General features: G+C 42.7%; 1 protein-coding gene across 1 annotated transcript; it reads left to right on the top strand.

The window, feature by feature from the left end:
* The first annotated feature begins 2,208 nt into the window (after positions 1–2,208).
* GEM (GTP binding protein overexpressed in skeletal muscle) lies at positions 2,209–11,109 on the top strand. Its single transcript, XM_010404974.3, has 5 exons — positions 2,209–2,349; positions 4,074–4,416; positions 7,463–7,539; positions 8,019–8,223; positions 9,867–11,109. The coding sequence occupies exons 2-5, from the start codon at positions 4,083–4,085 to the stop codon at positions 10,142–10,144; spliced, it is 894 nt and encodes a 297-aa protein (XP_010403276.1). The 5' UTR covers positions 2,209–2,349; positions 4,074–4,082; the 3' UTR covers positions 10,145–11,109.
* The last annotated feature ends 8,616 nt before the right edge of the window (positions 11,110–19,725 follow it).

The raw sequence follows: 19,725 nt of genomic DNA, 5'->3' as shown, positions 1-19,725 counted from the left end.
TCAGAAGAGACAAAGCAAAGTACAAAGCAAAACACATGTGCAAGTTCCCCAAGTACAAGTGCTTCATGCCATGTTTGGAACAACCCTTCTGGATGGCTTTATGGAAGAGATATTGTGCAGTTCTGGAGAGATGTGTTTTCTTTGTCTGCCTTGAATTTTACAAAGAGGATATGAAAGATGATGTCTAGCAATTCCTAATCTAACAGTAACTATAACTAAACACAAAGGCTTTTCTGACTTTGGTTTATTTCTTCTGTCTGCACTTTCTGCCATGATATATGTTAAACATTTGGGTGAGACATTAGAGCCTGCAGTTCTGCTGAAATCGCTCTGGCAATAAATCTCTCCAGTCCTGCAGTGGACAGGTTTTGCTTTTTTTCTCAGCGGTGACAAATTACCGACAACTTATAGAGAGCTAAGCAAACCTGAGGTGCAGAGCATAGTACTCCAACCAACCACTCACCTTCATGGTTTCCAGCATGTTTCAAAAAAATGAGCAACTTCAGTTGAGAATGCAAACAGGAAAAGTAGTTTTGCAACGTTCTGTCCATGCCACAAACCTTCCCAGAGAGAGATGTAGTTACATTTTGTGCAGTAAGTACTACAAGCCCCTCTGTACATCCTACACAGAGGGACGTGGCACTTTGTGCTCTTTGGGATTATCACTCAGCAGCAGAGGCCCAGAGACTGATGTGTAAGAGACAGGTGAGGTAAAAATGCAGGACCCGGGACCAGTTTAGCTGCTGCCAAGCACTGAAACACAGGTGAAGAAAAATCAGGGCATATTTTGCTCAATTCTACCCTTGGTAGAGCTGCATAATTCCCATGTACATGGATAAGTGCCTATTACTTTGTGAAAAGCTCCTGGCTTTTAAAACTTGAGAACGGCTCAGGAGGTCCCTGAAAATCCTCACAAAAGACACAGGAATGCAATAAAGTCAAAGAGGAAAAAAAGCAAGGAAATTTCAATTGTAACATTAGTGAGAGATGTTTTCTGCATATCAGTGTTCCCTTCAATAAAGGTACATTGTCAGTTAAAGATTTGCTTGCCTGTAGCATGGAAAAAATTCTTTCCCCTGTTTAAAACCAAAGTTGTTCAGAATTTCTAGGATGAGAACTAGTCCTATTGGATTCAGAGACTAGGAGGTTGTAAATATAAATGTAAATATAAAATGTAAATATGTAAATATAAAAGAAAGATGTAGGACCTCATTATATTTAATCCAGAGTCTGGATAATTGGGAGCTGACTGTACAGAGTTTATGTATGCTTACATAAAAGTTGTGGTATCCCTGGCAGGTAGTTCTGTCAGTTTCTCATTCTTCCTTTTTAAATGAAGAAATATGTTGTTACAATTTCCACAGGTTTGTATTTTTTTTCTTTCTGGCAAAATTTCTTCTGCCAATCAGCTATGAGGCTATAAAAATTTAAGGACCAGACCCTGGGTGTGTGGCATGTACACTATATAGCGATTGCTCCCGTGCACAGCATTAACACTGGGTGACTTCGTGCAGACTTTGTATGTTCTGATGCATCTTTGCCAACATCCAGCTGTAGTAACGCTGAATTCATAGTTGGATGTCTTTTCAAGCCCTTGGTAGCAAAATATTGAATCAGAAGTGAGGGAGATCTGGTTATGCAGTTCAGGAGACTGGGTAGAGTCACTTGGAGGCTGACAGAAAATAACAGGTTTGTAAATATTAGAGCTTTAGAAACAAAGAAACAAACAAAACCCCAAAAAAGCCCCTAGAATAATATTCCTACTTCTAAGAAAATTTCAAAATAACATTCACATATTTTATTCCGGAGAAATGTTTTGTCCAGCAGGGGCTTAAGTGTGTTTTGCAGACAGAGAACAGATACATAATACACTTACAGAATTTCATGCATTAAATAAACTTAAGTAATTTTAAAATCATCATTAATTTTGATAACATTTGAATTAAAAGCTGTCTGAGGCTAAATGTCATGTATTATTTATTTTTGTTCCACTTTCCTGTTTTCATCACGCAAGAACCAAAAGTGTTTATTTTACTGGCAACATTAAAACAATCATATGATTTTGAGTAAGTCTTTTGAGATTGTTTGCAAGTTTTTTCTCTTCTGCATGTCTGCTTCCTCCCAGCTGGGGGCTGGCTGTTACATGGAAAGGCCAGCCACGTCACGGAAAAGCCCTGTCTCTGATCAGATGGGCTTAATATAAACCAGGTTTGCTGAGAAAGAATTAAAGAGGCAGCCCCAAAGCAGGAGAGGATTTACTTCAGCAGAGCTTCTCAGTGTGTCACAGCCCACCAAGAGAGAAGGGCAGTGGGAGCAAAGGACTGGACTGGCTGCAGGAGCCTGGCACAAGTAAGAATGGATTTGGACCCAGTCTTTTACTGGAGGTGCTAGAGAACTGGGTAGCTAAATGCAGTATGGGGTATCAAAAGCAGCTTGAACCTGGAGTGCTGTGTGTGACAGGGACTTGTTTGGCTTTGTTTAGTGAAGGATGACAATTTGTTAGAGGCTAAATTGTAAAATGTTTGTGTTTATTATGGCTTTGTGAGTGACTGCTTGTTGCAGGTTGTGAGTTACTCTCTGATTGAATCAGAGCTGGCTTTTTTCATCTGGTCTTTTCAATGGGTACTGCAAGGAAAAAGTGCATTTTAAAATTCAACCACAGTAAATATTTAATTTTGCTTGTGAAGCAGCCTTTGCTTAGTGCATGATTTCTTCTTTAGATGTATTTGTAGATGACAAAGTTACTGTGACTAGGACCATGCAAATGATCTCATTTTGCCCCAAAGTACTGCACATCACAGAGAAAATATTATGTATGCTGCAGTAAGTTCACACAGTGCTTTTTCTATATATTTGTCCAATGTCCTGCTGGGCATTTACTCACAGAGGTTTTCAGATAGTTTTTTATAAGGAAGAATAACAATTCATATGTGTTTTTCTACCGTACTCTTTATTGTTCACCACCTATTACTGAGCTTTGAAAGTGGTTGGCTGAATTTTATGGGCAAATACCCTATTTACTGATACGGAGGCAAGAGCCAAGAAACATCAGATATAGGGCAAAAAAGAAAAATGTCTAAATAACGGTCACTTTAGGAGCTGGAATGCATCAAAGTAACTTTCCTAAAAATGGTAGCTGTTGGCCTGTGAGAATGACATCACTGTTCTCTGCCTCCAAGCAAGGCAAAATAGAGTTTGCTGAGTAAAATGTAATTAAGAGCCACGCTTATGTAAGAAGAGTGAATCTATCTAATTAATTGTGCAGTAATGAAGTTATTGATTTAATATCTATAAATTAATGAGCCTTTTCTCCCAGTGATATCTCCTGTAGAAGCTATAACCTGTACCTCCTTAGGAAAGCTGTTGGACTTCACAATGTCCTCCCTCTTTCCAGCCAAAAAGTCGCTGTCTGAGGCAGAACCATTCTTTGTTTACCTGACCACAGACAAGACCAGACCCAAATCCACCCCATCACAGCAAGACTTTCTTGCATAACATTTTGTACCAGGGTTGTCTAAGACTGCAGTGAGTGATGCCTTATTGCTTTCCCAAGAGTTTCAACTCTTAACTGAGACAATGAGAAAGATGCTGCACATCCAGCTGCACTGGCAGTTGGAGGCAACTGAGAACAGTGCCTCTGCTTGTCCCCAGTCAAGCCAAAAGATGGTGAACATTGCCTGTAGCACAGGCAGTCTCTCGGCAGGGCTGAGGCTGCTGTGCAGGACGAGACAGGCGTGGTGAGTACTGTCGCTTCCTTTTCCTGGGACACAGCAATGTCTCCCTCTTTCCAGGACTGGGCTGCACCTAGCACAGCCCTGAGCTTGTAAAGGCTAAACAAGATAGGATTTAGCATGTGAGGGCGGTATTATCCCTAGGAAATGGGATAAGTCTTACTAATGAGAAATATTTCTTTGTGTACCACCAAGTACAAAAGAGTGCAGAAACGTTAATTTTTTTTTTTCCTCACATATTAGGTCCCTACAGAGGAGCATGATGTGCTGCCTTGCAGCTAGTAAGAAAGCATTTCTAAATATTTTGTGGATAACATTTGTGATTTCCCTATTTCTCACTAGGGGTTAAAAATGACTCTCAACAACGTTACCATGCGTCGCACCCACAACAGCAGTCTGCACCAGCAGCAGCAGCGATGGAGCATCCCTGCTGATGGAAAGAATCTGCTGGTCCAGAAAGACTCCAATGAGTACAACCCACAGAAACGATACACCATCAGTCCTGATGAATATTACAGAAGGAGCTGGTCCTCAGAGTCATCCGACTCTGTCATCTCCTCTGAGTCTGGCAGCAGCTGCTACCGGGTGGTGCTGATCGGGGAGCAAGGAGTAGGGAAGTCCTCGCTAGCCAACATCTTTGCAGGGGTGCACGACAGCATTGACAGTGACTGTGAGGTGCTGGGAGGTAGGTAATTATGTCCTGGGGTGTTGGTGTTCACTTGCAGTCAGCTCTGCCTGTAGTAATTGCCACAGAAAGAGGCCATTTAATGTAAACCAGAGTAGCAAGCGTTTGGGTCTGGTCATCAAAACTGATTGATTGAACTCAAGCACTGCTTTTAAGAGAGCACAAAAGCAAAATAAGATGAGTAAGATACTCTCCAACAATGATTGAAAGCCACTGAAAGAGAGCAATTCAGATTCCCATGCTATTTCATTCCAAAATACCTGTTGGAAACTGCCTCATTCCTGCCTGTGATGATGCAATACAAGAGTCTGCTTCAGCTTTCATGCTGGTCCAACATTTGTGTCACCACTGGCACCACAGGGCTGACTCCAGCTTTACTTGTGGGAGAGAAAACAACTGAAGGTCCTCATGATTTACAAGAATTAAATACTTTAAAATGATATGTAAGGAAAAAGTCGCCTCCAAAATATTTGCCATTAGAAGTCATCTCAGCCTTTCTGTATGAACACACTGCCTTAGTGCAGGCTGGATGGAGTTTGAGTGAAACATATATAATTTTGAGTAAAAACCTTGTTTCATGTTACTTGCACAGTATGGGCTCCTTCAGGAGGAAAAAAGATAAAGGTCCTTCAACAGAGTAGGAAAATTCCTGTTGCCCATCGGGGGGAAAGGCACAAGCTGTAGCTTCCCCCTTGATATCCTCCCCTGCTTTGTCTAGGATTGCAAAGTGTTCTTTAATCCCAAAGATCAGATCACGCAGAAGGTGTGGCACCAATTCCTGAGCTATGTTGTGTGCAAGATGTTGATGTGGAAGGGTTGTGCTGCCATGGAAATCTGCTGTGTCTCTAAGGATGCTGTTGCTTTCAGGGGACATGCAGTTTGCTGCCTGCATTTGTCAGTATGCAGGACTTTCTTTGTCTCTCCCATATCCCTTCTGTCTCCTGCCTGTATTTCCTTGGTGTGATGGTGGCAGTGCTACAACAGAGAATTTCTGGGCTTCTCTTCCAACCTTCTCTGCGGCATAGGCCTCTAACTCTGCAGTTAGGGGAAGTTTTGCCCAGGATTTTAAAAAGCCCAGTACCAGGAAGGTTGGACCCACATTTTCCTTGCTTGCTGTCTCAGGGGGACACAGAGATTTGTGCCTTTAGGGGATTTCACTGATTTAGATGTGCTCTGCCTTCAGCTTCTGTCATCAACTTTTTCCATAGTTCTAACAGCTCCTCAGCCTGGAGTATCTCTGATAAAAGTTTTCCTAGTGCTAAACGAGTGAAGTAGAGTAGGATCCTTGGACAAGCCATCAGAAAGTGCAGCTGATTTGCTTTGCACATCTCTGTCAGGCAGTTTTCTTTTCCTTCATGTGAAGCCATGTGGTTTCCTCTTTCCATCACACTTCCAGCAGCATTGCTTGGAGTATAGCAGTGACAGATTTTCAAGGCCAGCTCTGCAGATGTAATTGGAAGTCTTGCTGTTGTTATTTTTCTCCTTTTTTAGTGTCAGCTTTGAAAAAAGCATGAAATGAACTAAGCGCTTGTGTTTTATATTCTACAGAAGTTCCTTTGGACTGACCAAGGTGCAAATCAGTGCTGAATATGACTATTTAGGCATAGTATTTTCAAGGAGTGTGATTATGCATTTGTAGCTTCTCTATATGTAGTGCAGTGCAGAAGGAGTCTTCTGGATGTTGTCCTCTGGTGTGCATGGAGCTTGTTCTCACACAGATGCTCAGTCACTCGAAGAAACTATTTTCTTTAGCTTTACAAACTGGAGCTTCATCCTACACACTGGAAATTTTATTACATGAGAGGATAGTTTCAGGGTAGCCAACTTGCAGAGGAGTACAGCTGCTTTTATGGAGAAGCTTTGCTACTGACTGTAAGTTGAAGCTAACTTATGAACACAAGTCTCATACTCTTGGGACCTCAAGGGAAACTACTCCTAGAGTTAGCTCTGTCTTTTTAGTCTTGACATTTTAAGCATGGGCTCCATTTGACTTTATTTTACATGTGTAATATTTTTGGCTCATATTTTTGCTGGGATGTAGACTCCTAGCTTTGAGGAAAGGCTCTGATTACTATTTAGGGGAAAGTTCACTTCATCAGTGCTGAGCAGAAGTCTTATGAGGCACAGGTTAGACACAGCCCTATCTTCAAGCATGGTTGGGACAGATCCTTTAAATGCTGCACTATCCAAAGAACAGCTTTTTCTTCACTGACCACTAGTGCAAGATTAGAAATGGGTCCAAACCCCTTATTGCTCATCCAAATGTCCCCAGCTTTGGGGAAAAGAAGAAAGATTGGTATTTGAAGCAGAAGCTAGACTGAGATTTCACAGCAAGGGTTGATCAAAATTCAGAGTGGCAACAGCCCCCTTAGATCTAGGCAGAATTTTGCTGCATGGCATTTATAATCTAGGTATGAATTTTTATGGCTGCAGTACAAAATAACAGACCTTCTGTGTTTTTTTTCATTTTTCTGCTATTTAACATCAAAAGTGATGTGGGAAACTGTGTAATGGGAGAGAAACTAGTGCGCAACAGAAGTTTCGGTCTCTTTCAAACTCAACAGCTGTTGTCCCACAACACCCTGTCTTCCTCACTTGGTAGGCTGTTCTCTGTATTGCTCTCAGCAGCAGTGACTGTTCACCCGTAAATTGTCCATCCTAAAGTGAAAGCAAATATTTTCCATTACTCAGCCTTGCTGGATTCTGCTGCTCCCATGGGGCAAATGTTCAGCCTTTGGTTATTTCTTCCACTGGTTCTATTTTCTCTCTCCCACATAAGATAAAGAGAGTGTCGGCCAAAATAATGAACACTTTGTTTCCTGATCTTTCAGCATCCTTCATCTATCATGGAAAGTAAGGCAACCAATAACGAACAGAGTGCAGGTTCAGTGCTGATGGAAATGAGGAAAGAACTAGATGTGAGCTGCCCTAAAATTTGACTCAATAACTCTGTGAACAAATCACCCACATTCAACAACTTGGATTTTTGTAGTGTACATGATGACACAAAATAATATATTACCAACATTTCTGCTTTTCTTTCCAGAAGACACGTATGAAAGAACCCTGATGGTGGATGGGGAAAGTGCAACTGTTATACTGCTCGACATGTGGGATAATAAGGTACTTAAATTTGTTTTCATCAAATGCTGACAGGAAAGTGTATATGAATAACTGCTAATATAAAAAGTAAGTTTCCTTTAGGAAAGAAAATAGATGTTTTCCGTACAGCAGAATCAGGGAAGATATAGAATTAACCCTACCCCACATCAAGGCAAGCATGCCTAATGGCTCTGCACTGTGAGCCTGAGAAGTGCAAGTCCTCATTTTTTAATGATAAAACAAAACATTCAAGCTTTCTCCCCAGACCATGTTCACTCCAGCCTAAAGCCAGCACAATAAATTATCTGGGTGAGTTTTTGCCCTCCTTTGTGGTGAAGTATTCATACCATCACCACATTGGAATTACTTGTAGTATAACTGTGATTCAAACCATACCCATTACAGTTTACAGCAGGAATGCATTTGGATTCTCTAATGTTTTACTTTCTAAGTAAAACCTGCTCCGGGCATAATGATGTCTGACCATTTAATTTGAACAGCGTGAGGGAGAATGGATTCGAGACCACTGCATGCAAGTGGGAGACGCCTACTTGATTGTCTACTCCATCACAGACCGAGCAAGCTTTGAGAAGGCCTCTGAACTCAGAATACAGCTCCGCAGGGCACGCCAGAAAGAAGATATCCCCATTATTTTGGTTGGCAACAAAAGTGACCTTGTCAGGTGCCGTGAAGTGTCAGTGGCAGGTAAGGAAATGATGAGCATAAACCCAACATAAGCATTAAAAGTCATCTAGTAGCTTTTGGACAAACTGCAGTGCTCTGGCTGAGGGAGTACGTTGTGATTAGGACTGGGCAATAAAAGAGCAATAAAACAACAGAGGACTGGAAGAGAGGGCAGAGTACTGGGAAGGGTCTGCCAGGTCCTTAAGCCTTCCTTGGTAATACTGTTATATGTCAGATAATCCCATTTCTGTATTTATTAAGTACCATCATAAATGGGATTTCTTCCCTTCTAGCTCCTAGTGTAAGACCACTGCAAGATGTTATTTCTCTGGTAGCTGAAAACACTTTGGATTCCCAATGCATATTTACACATAATGAGTTTATCCCCCTTTATTCTGCTGCCAAAAATTCTCTTCTTTATAACCAGTTTTCTGTCCTCCCTGATGAATTAAAATTCCCTCTCAGTCTTTATTTTGCTAGTCTGGGCAGGAACTGTGCAGCCTTTCAGAAGAGGTCTCCTTACTGCCTTGCTTTGGGATGCTAAATCAGCCTTCCCTTGGCTACACACAAATCAATAACCACTAAGCCCATAAATAGGAATGGGAAGACTGTTGGGAACATTGTTGCTGGCTCTCAACATCCTCAATCAGTAAAATCTCTTCTTGGAGAGCCTTCCCTAAGGCTGAGGTGACACACCATAACACATAGCAGTGCATTTGATGTTCTTATCTTGGCCCATTAGAAACATGGGTTCTTCTGCTCAGCATTTCCTTCTCTCTGCAGCTGTTCTGCTCTTCTGTTCCCCAGCTGAGCTAGACTTTGTCTTCCTTTCTCTGTGGATGTGCACAGTTCCTCTGGCTCCTGTTGCAGTTGCCCCAAGTGAAGGGCTTGAACTGAGGTGCTCACAGGGAGCCCAGGGTTGCCTTCTCATTCCTCTTTGCCCAGCTTGAAAGTTCTTTAGGAAGATGGCAGGTGAATTCATGTCACTGTAGTGGCCCTGGCAATGAATTCACAGCAAGCCAGAAGACAATAAATTGGCTTGTGTGCGAAAGACACCTGTCAGGTTTAGCTTAGGCTCATGTAATTTGGGGTAAGAACTGTTTTCAGATGTACCCCTAAAGCCATAGACACAGTTCTGCCTTTATTAAGGGTTTTGTACATGTGTCTGTTCTCACTGAAATTACTACCGTTCCAAGGCTCTGGTTTACACCCATGGCCCATGAAGGAGGAATGTGCCCTGCTTCCAGTGCTGTGCTGTATGCCTGGAGAGGGCCATTATCACCTTTCAGTGCACCTTGAGGGAGTCTGCATCGAAGATGGCCAGGTGGTACTGAGGCATTGCTGGCCTCCCAGCCTTCAGTGTCTCAGCTCAAGTCTGTCATTCCATGCTACCTTTGCAGCCAGCAGCGTGGGCTGGGCTTTACTGGGAGAGAATTAACGCCACCCCCCCCCCCCCTCCTCCTCTGGAAAGGGGCTGTGACACAGAGCAGATGGATCATGGGCTAGCAGGCAGCATCAGGTAATTAAAGACTTATCTGTGCCTACATTAGGCTTGAGGAATTCCCTGGTGGCTCTGACTCCCCTGCACATGGCAGCTTGTCTCTTCTTCCCTCCTCCCGGGGGCTTGTGACCCCATGTAACGTGTCCACCTTGCAATTTTGCAGAGGGGCGAGCCTGTGCCGTCGTGTTTGACTGCAAGTTCATTGAGACCTCAGCAGCTGTGCAGCACAACGTGAAAGAGTTGTTCGAAGGCATCGTGCGGCAAGTCCGGCTCCGGAGGGACAGCAAGGAAAAGAACGAGAAGCGACTGGCACTACAGAAACGGAGAGAGAGCATCCCCAAGAAAGCCAGGCGGTTCTGGGGCAAAATAGTTGCCAAGAACAACAAGAACATGGCCTTCAAACTCAAGTCCAAGTCTTGCCATGACCTATCAGTACTTTAGGAACACTGGACTCTGCCAGAGCTTGTGGCATTTTGTGGACATTATCTAACTTTGTCATGGGACAATCAATCAATCTATATTAGATTGGGCTATCAGTGACTTAGGTTCACAGTTGTGCTTGTGATATGTGCTGGCATAAGAACAGCACAGTGCATGGAAATGTCTCTCTTCCTCTTTTTCTTTTTTTTTTTTTGTCAGTAGTTTTAAAAGAAAAGTATAGACCAGAATGACCCAAAATTATGCTGGGAACTGTTCTGGAATACACCTGTTCTTTCTCTTCTCACCTTTGGATAATAGTGTAAGAACCTCAAATGCCGTGACTTGGGAAGTGAATACTACTGTCTCCGCATTTCTCCTTGTTATTAATATTTCTTTTGTAAAACTGTAAAGAATTGAGGAAATGACTGGAGATTGGTCCTGTGTCAGTTGGCTGGTCAGGCTTGAGCACCCACAGCTGAAAAAAAATGCATTTTTGTAAAATAACCACAAAGACACCTGTTTGGTATTTTTTTCTTTATTTTGCGGATTAGTTTCAGTGAGTTTACACATCTCTTACTTTGAAAATATTTAAAGGAAAAATCTTATAGTCAAACAAATTTTCCTCTCATCTTTTCATATTATGGGACTGTTTAAAAATCATAGTGAAATTAAAATTAAAGTGCAAGTTGTATCAAAGTGCATCAAGTGCAGGCTGCCAAACCTTTAAAAATCACCTGAGCTTTTTTATGACACCACATGGACTTCTTGTATCCATCCTTGGCCTTTCTCTATGCCAGAGCTATGCTGTATTTATTTTTGTGCAAAATAACAAGCATTTTAATGTCGAGGGGAAATGTATTTATTACCAATTTTCTTAAGATAATAATGTTAATTTTATTACTATTTTCTATCTAATATCTTTTTTTCAGATATGCAAGTTTTTACTTACATGCCTTGTAATAAAATAAATAAAATATATGACTGCCTTTGAGTCTCAGTAGGAAATTCCTAAGAATGTTTTCAAGGAGAGAAAAGATTGTGCATGCTGGGCAAGTTTGCTGCTTGGCAAGTACAGTGAGGATTCCTTACATCTCTGAACACAGGCTGCATAGAAACCTAGGATCTCAAGGCAGGAAGCACCAGGAGCCTCAAAGATATGAGAGCACAGCATCCTTCACATATACAAACGGGGTGGTGAGAGAGTTAAAAATAAATCACTCCTAGTAAAGGTGTTTGGCCTTTAGCCTGGAAACACTTTAGAAATGTAGATGAGCACTGTTACCCCAATTTTGGAGATGAAGAGAAGTGAAATCATACATTCAGGGACAGAAAGCAGGTAGCTGACATGGTGTGCCCTAATCCACACTTACTGTTGGGCATAATTGTACTATTTTCCACTTGACTGTGCTGGTCAGAGGTACAGTCATTACATTTTTGCCCACATATGACTCAGAAAAGCCAAATCTCCAGCCTGGCAGCTCGTCTTCCCAGATGATGAAGGCAAAAAGATGCAACACTAATAAGGTGAAAGTTGGAGTCCCCATTTTGGGCTGCACAGTTTTCATGCACCACAGTTTCCATGCACTGGAAAGGAGGGAACAGGGTCAGTGTCTGCCCACAATCTCCTCTGCTGAGGGGCTGACTTCTAGCAGTTCTCTAGGGGTAAAGCATCACATTGCAGAATGACTCAATGCTTGTTTGGCATTAAGATCTCCCTGGAAGGAGATCTTAATGATCTAGAATAAAGTATTTATCGAGAATAAAGTATTGACGAGAACAGAAAAAAGACAAGCACAGACAAGATCGATGTTGCTGTATTTTGGATGAATGCTTTTGAGCTATCAGCACACAACCTAATGTCAACCCAGAGCAGTCTAGAGAATTTAGTTTTCAGAACTTTTAAACTGTCAGAACATTTGCCCCATTCAAAAATGAAAACAAAATTGCACAAATTAAAGTAATTTTTAAGATTATATTTATGAACTGAAAGTATAGCTCTATGCAACCAGCACATTTCCTTAGTCTACTCTATATCTGTCAAGCTACAACTCTCAACCAAGCAGGTTTTGAAGAAATATAAAATGTCCATGTTGATCATACAGCCCTTAGGAATAAAAGCCATCCATGTTCATAGCATCACTGGATACATAGAACGTATGATAAAAAATTTGGATTTTCCTAGTAAATTTTCATATCCTTGCTTATCTCCTTCCACTCCTTCCAGGATAACAAAATTTCTTTCTAAAACTTATGGTTTTTCAAAGAAAAAAAACCAATGAGGTGGGCCCATTCCCCCGAGATGTCACAAGCTGCCACAAGGAGCTGTGCAGTGGGCATGGCGTGCCACTTGACTTTTCCTGTTCACAGCAAGCAGACATCACTGCAATTCTATCTTCTGGGGCTGCTGCTGGTCTCTGAACAGCATAGTACTGCCTTTGGACAAAACCAATTTAAATATATGCCTCCACCTTACAGTCCCAGTCAATCTCTCACTGGCCCTTTTGGTTCACCTGCAGGCTCCATGCTTGCCCTAAGTTTTCAGGCAGAGCATGGGGAAGCTGGAGGGTGAAAATCCACAAACAGCAGCATCCCCTCCATGGAGCTGTAGCTCAGACACCATCAGGGTGTGTTACTTCTGACCTGTGGATGTGGAGTGAGAGAGCTGGTGCTGAGCATTTATACTTTGCACGTTTCAGGGCTTTTCTTGTGTTGAACCTGGTCTAGTCTGGTCCTGTGGATTGAATGTCCACCTGGGACTGCAGTGCCTGACATGCTCTCCTGAACAGCACTGTGAATTTCACCTGAAGGAACCCAAATAATCTGCTCTGATTTTAATGGCTCCAGCAAGCTGGGCATGGAGGAAAGGCTGGGGCTTTCCCTTGCAGCACATGAGATTAATTTGAGTCATGGTTTTAGTTGATCATCACCAGATTACCAAATACAGCAATTCTTACTATATATAGAAGCTACTGTACCTGGAATGACTGATTAATACTAATTTAATCTGGAATACTGACATTTCAAGTCTTTAATATCTTTAACACTCCCTCTGTTCATCTCAGATGTGAGTGTCCAAAACTGTGGAATGGATCAATCAGCGATTCTAATCACTGTTCTGCTATTTATTAAGCCAGGGCTACAATGACAGATCCTAATGTGATAATTATAATGCTGGACCCGGAGATCTGGCAGTGGCTGTGGAATACGTGAGTCACAGCACTGAGTGCACCAAGGCCAAAAGAGCAAAACTCACAGTGTCCAAATAAAATAAAATAAATACAGAAAAAAGAAGTCTAAGAACACACAAAATGCCAGTTATAGTGTAATAGCTGTTATAAAAAGCTCTCTTCAAGACGATAGATCAGATTTGTAAGAGGAATTACAGAGCATGTCCAGCTCTGTAATCTTTAACAGTGACAGATGAACTGCATGAAGAAAAGTTTGCTTATGCTTTGGAAGAAAACACACTCATTGGTTATTATGGCACTATGTGGATTTGCATGGTGCTACAGGATTTTGGATTTGGGAGAATTATTGATAAAATTTAGTCAAGTAAAACAAAGATATTTTCAATAAAATCAATGGATGTACTGTGGATTTGACCCTCACATCCTTTCAAGCCTTTCAATATCAACCCCTTGGAAAGCTTTAAAGACCTGAGTTCTCTGTCTTGGGCTGTTTGGGGTTCAGATACAAATGGGAGAAAGGGCTCCTGACAGCAGCAGTGCTGGTGATGATAACGGGATCTACAGAAGGCTGCTGCAGAGGAAGGAAGCAGGTGAGCTCTGTGTCTACAATCTGCTACAGCTCTTCTTTCTCCCTGGTAAGGCTTTTTAGAGAAACTGTGGCACCCAGAGAAGAGACTATGTACTGATGAAATCCCTGGACTAATAAACTATTGAATCTCAAAAAGTGAACCCTTCAATTCATTTCTTGCAACACCTCTGAAGACTGTAGAGCTGAATGCAACATGTAAATCATTCCTGTGTCTGCCTCACAAGCACAGGAGATAAATGCCGGTGCGAGATGTGGGGCTGGTCCTCCTCTGGCTCTCTTTCCTGGACTATCTCATTGCTCAGTTAGGAGGGCAAATGCTGTGGGCTGAGGTGTAGCTTTTATCAGGTACGTCTTCCAGGTGTGTTAAATAATATTTAATGAGACCTGTCTGTCTTGCCTGCAGTCCCCACCAGTTCTGGTTCAGTGTGGTAGCACAGGACAGAGAGGGCCGGACAAAACACTCTTTTGTGTTTTTTCACTTGTAGGACCCATGCAACAGTAGGTTTGCAGTAGTACCCAAGACACACATGGCATCTTGTGTTAAAATCTTGCTAAAATGTCACATTGTTGGTCATACACCACCAGCACTTTTAAAGGTGGCAGGCTCTGTGGGAAGTTTATAGAGTAACTTCTAAGTCTCTAAATGTAACCCCCTGCAGTTAAAAAAAAGGGAACACTGTGTTATTCTCTTCATTATGCTCCAGAGAGGTGTGAAGAAGCCTTGTTTCTGACATCGCTTCCAGGAGGGACCACGGGCCAGATATAGGGATGCAATGCAGGGTAGGGATGGCTGCAGGAAAAAGGGTGAATCCCACCATACGTCACAACCAGAGAACCCATGCTGCTAGTGTGCAACCTGACAACCTCCCCACCCACCCCTCCTGGTATTGTCACTCCAGAAGTCTCCCATAGATGTTGCAGCAAGCCCCACTCCTCCCTCAGTGATCACGTCACACAGGGGTTTGCAAATACTTCCGCATTTGTCCTCCGTAATCATAAATGTGAGATCATCAAGGTCACGGGGTTTTTTGCCTATAGCCACTGAAATTCAGTGTGCAAATTACTTGTGATTTTAGCAATTTTGCTGCAACAGGTTCCCTGCTGTCAGACAGTGGGGACAACACACCCACAAGAGAGCACACAGGTTCTGTGTGGCTTGTTTTACAGTGCCACCTGCAACATGGTTAATAATTTGCTAACAAAATGATTAGTGTAACACACTTCCTCCAAGTATTGAAATTTATGCATGATTCATTTTAAAATGCAATTACTTTCTAAATAGGAGTTGTTTCTGATACTCTGCATGTATGCACTCAAAAGCCTCCTGTTAGACACAGATTGCCCAGAGCAGAGCTTTGACTGCTCTTTGGGCCAACAGGAGAAAGGCAGGTGGGAATTTTTAGTGAGAAAATGCAGACTGTCACATGGCTACACTGAAGGATGCCTGACTTCATCTCCTGCATCTGCAGTCACTGCATGCAGGGACTAGCCTTCCTTCCCCCTCTGGACTTAGTGTGGTGTCCCAGGCTTGCCATGTCCTGAACCAGACTTGGCACTGCCCACCTGAGGCGTGGTGAGAGTGGGAGAGCAGGGGGAGCAATGGGAAGGCACTGGACAGGCAGCCCTCCCATGCAGGGGTGAGGGGGAGCTTGGTGGCTGCTCCTCTGGAGGAAGGACCTCCAGTTCCGCTGAGCTTTGCACCCGTGCTCTGATGCTGTGTGTGTTTCACTGAATTGCTTATTGGTCTAACTTCCACTGAGCTCAGAATGGACTGCAATAACTTTGGCATGGCCAGGCTACTATTTGTGTGTCCATCTGTGGCTTTCAGTAACGTGCGTACTTCTACAATTCACAGCTTTGCTCTCACTTTGCTCAGGATGTATTCCCCTCTACACAGCTTGAATCCCTGAGTGGTGCCCAGTGGGATGCCCCCAAGCTTTGCTGCCACAATGCCAGTTTATTTGCTTTTTAACTTTATTTTCAAACTTCTGTGCTTTAAGGTTTTCCTCCTACTCTTGATGTAATCTTGTGTCACAAATGGCTGCATTTGCTCCTCCTTGCCTTGCTCCATTCAGAAGTAAGCCACTGGAGCTGGGATGCTCCCTTTGCACCCATGGTAGGATTTTTGCCAGCAGTAGTACTCGGAAGTTGCCCAGCCCCACCAGGATGTGTGGCATATAGACTTTGACAGAAGCATCTCCACTGGCATCTCTGCTGTGGCTCGGATGGTGTGCCCAGCTGATGAAGCCCTGGGAACAGAGGTTGCCAGTGCAGCTTGGCAAAGCAAATTGATATTCTTTGGTTTATGGACTTCAGACTGCCTGTGGATAATTATCAAAAAACAGTCTACAGACCCAGAGAGAAGAAATGCCCTGCTGCTTTGGGCTTGTGGTTCTTCCAGCTCTGTGCTGTCTCTGAGAAAAGAGGGCAAAGCAGCAACAGGAGATGCTGTTTAGAGTATCACCTACGGGACCTTGTGAGCAGCAGTTTTTTCACTCACTTTCCCCACTAGCTTTGTGAAACTGAAATTATCTGCCATTTCCTCCTCAGCCTTCTCCTCTTCACACTGAAAAGTCCAAGACCTGTTAGTATTTCCCTTAAGGCAGCTGCTCCAACCAGTTAACTGTGTTTGTTTCCTTTCAGTGTTCCTTCTTTAATGCTCTGCAAGAGAGAGAGAGAGGCTGCAGTTCATTTTGCTCTAGATGCTAAGTTTTAGAGAGTGATAAAACATAATTCTTTTTCCTCTGTTAGAAAGTGAAAAAACATAATTTTCTTTCCTGCTTTCAGTCCACTTTTAGACTAAGTCCCATGTTTGTTGACATGCTTGGCTGCCATTACACACCATATTCAGACCACAGTGAGCTGTGACTCCTCACCTGCCATCTTTCTACTCACTCGGTTTTATGAGATCCTTCATCATCATAAATAGTTTTTATGTTAACTACACTCCATTTAAATGAATTGAGCATCTCTTTCATGCAATATTTTGAAAATTACCAATTTATAATGCACAGCTTTTGTCCTAAGTAGGGATTTAAATACATATGTTTGGTTACAGGATACAGCTTCTATATGCTGAGTGCAGCAAGGCTTTTCTTCATAAGTATTATCAGATCAAGACCTTCTTGTAGATAAGTATCTTATATGGAAACCTGAAAAGAGGTGACAAGTTGGGAAAGGGCAGCTCTGTTACCCCTGCCAGTGTTTGGGGTTGCATCATACAAAGAGGAGGAAGACAGATGCCTGCAGCAAATATGCTTGCAGATTTTTGCTCAAGCAAGTAGTCTGGCTGATGTTACTCACACTAATGGTGCTCTGAGGACCAGATAGCATCCTTTTTATTGAATCAAGAAAGCACTGGGTGCCAAAAAAGGATTTGTTGTTTTGCTTGTGAGTAAGAAGTTATGTCATTCTCCCCCATGAGAAGGAAATACATCATGGTTTCACTTGGTCCATCTGCCACTTCCTTTAAGGTGTGCTCTTATCTCCCATGGGTGAGGGCCTGGAAATGCTCTGCACTTTGGCACACATAGAAACAAGATATCTTATTGAGAATAAGCACAGACTTTTCTCTAAACTGCTCAGAAGTGGAGGTATGTTGGATGAAGAAAAATAAACTTTCTGTGCAACTGTAATTTTCCATTTAGTTTGTGAAGGCAACTTCTTCAATAATTTGTGGTCCAGATTACCGAAAGCAATTAAAAAGAGCTACAAACCATATAATAGCATGTAGATCCACTAGCTGACTCACATTTTCTCTGAAAAAGTAATTTCATGAATAGAATTTGGTTGGAAGGAGATCCCTCTGAGCTTACGGCAACTTCAGTGTTAGGGATGATGTCTTAATTTTAGTTGTAGTCCCTTCCTTAACTTCAGATCCAATTACAGACAGTCTGCTTAACAACCATGCATCTCTTCATGCTCTCTTCATGCTGAGAGCAGTACTGCCTTCCTACCATATGTGGTGGAAAGATGTCATTTTGAATGCCAGTGAAGGACTCAACACTGCCTGCTGTGTTTTGGGAAGCATGTTCCTCAGGAAGAAGTAGGTGACCTCCAGCCCTGCCAGCCACATGTGGAGCACAGTGCATTTGCTCTGCAGGGACATGAGGATGGTAAGAAACATGGGCTCTGGCTGAAGACTTACAGACCTGCTGCTGGCAGAGGTCCAGACAAACCTTATTTATGGTTCAGCTCCACATCTGAAGGCCACTACTTTTACAGTTTCTACCTGCAGTATTTCACCAGTGTAGTGATTGAGAATTTCTATTTAAACAGGAGAGACAAATGACCAGAGTGCTTCAGATCCACATAAAGATTTAAATACTATGCCCTGGAAAGCAGGATTTTCTCTGAGTGCCACAGGTTCTGTGCAGAACATCTGTGTCCCTGGAGGATGGCACCTGCTGCAATGCTTCTGAAGTACAAGCTATTAGTGACAATTCCAGTTTCCAGAGGGAAAATCCTTGTTCCCAGTCCACCTGTGGGAGTCAGATCTTGGTTACAACACTTTAGAGTGATGTATGCTACATGGTAGAGGAAGGAAACCCTTCTGCAGAACTGTAGTCTCAGACAATGTGCAGGCTCTGCCACTGTGCAATTACTGCAGTGATTCTGTCTATCCTTGGCAAAGTCTTTGCCAGTGTTTACTGCAATACAAGTAAATCAAAAAACTCTTCCCTCTCTAATTAAAAAACCAATTTAGCATGATGGCAAGTGAATGCACATAAGACATAGAGTTATATAGTGTTGAGATTTTGACCTTGAAACATGAGATTAAAAATTGCACTTGTCTTCAAAAGTCACATTGTTGTCTGCATGCAATATGTATTTGAAGCAGTTTCAGAAATATTAACCACATTTACAGAAATGAAACACCATATGCAATATGTATTTAAAGCAGTTTCAGAAATATTAACCACATTTACAGAAATAAAATACCATAGTCAAATGTTTACACGCATGCTAAAATCTATGGTAAATAACAGTCTAGCTAAAGAAAATTAAACTTTTTAAATTTAAAAATTATATTTTTAAATAAGAAAATACTGCAGTGTTTCTACTGTGTAGATCCCCAGACGTGCATGGATTTTGGCATAGCAGAAGCCCCCCAGCACAGCACCTCTGAACATCCCCTGGAAGACCATGCAGCACTGTGCCCCTGCTCTGCCTGCCGAGGTCCTGCCCTCCCAGGCTGTGTCAGTAGCTCTAATGCTGCTCTCTCCATTGCCATCTTTGTTATTTTGCAACAGGCCTTTGTATCAAAAGTTATCAGCAAACCCATGAAGCCAGTGGTGCTGCCCAGCTGCCCAGCTGCCATCAGCTGGTCTGATAACAGCCCCCTGGCTCCAAGAGCTTGTTAAGGAAACTTTCCTGCCAGACCACTGAGATGCCACTCTGGCAGTTGCACACCCACCACCAGAGATTTTCAGTGCTGGGACCGAAGCCCCTTCGCAGCAGGTGGCTCCAGTGACCCAAAGGGTGCACCTCTGACTCCCTGCACATCCCACTCTCATGCAGTCAGACCAGATTTCCTTAGCAGCTTGATTCCGGATCTCCCATAGCAGTGTCTCAGAGCTCTGATTTTTTTCAGTAATTTAATAGTGGTACAACAGAGTAACAGAGCTGTTCAGGGTCAGAGGGACCCTGAACAAAGAAAACCCTGGGCTTTTATACCTTGTCAGTCTATGTGGGCGCTACTCTGGGTTCTTCCTTGCTGACCCCTTGACTCCTACTGTCTCTGAGTCTCTCTGAGTGTCTGGTCACCTGGCTGACCACAGGTCCCCTGCCCTAACTGCCTGCATTGAATGTGTTCCTCAACAGAC

This window comes from Corvus cornix, chromosome 2 (assembly GCF_000738735.6).
Source record: "Corvus cornix cornix isolate S_Up_H32 chromosome 2, ASM73873v5, whole genome shotgun sequence".
Lineage (NCBI taxonomy): Eukaryota > Metazoa > Chordata > Aves > Passeriformes > Corvidae > Corvus > Corvus cornix.
Note: the sequence above shows the minus strand (reverse complement) of the source record. Positions and strands in the feature narration are given on the sequence as shown.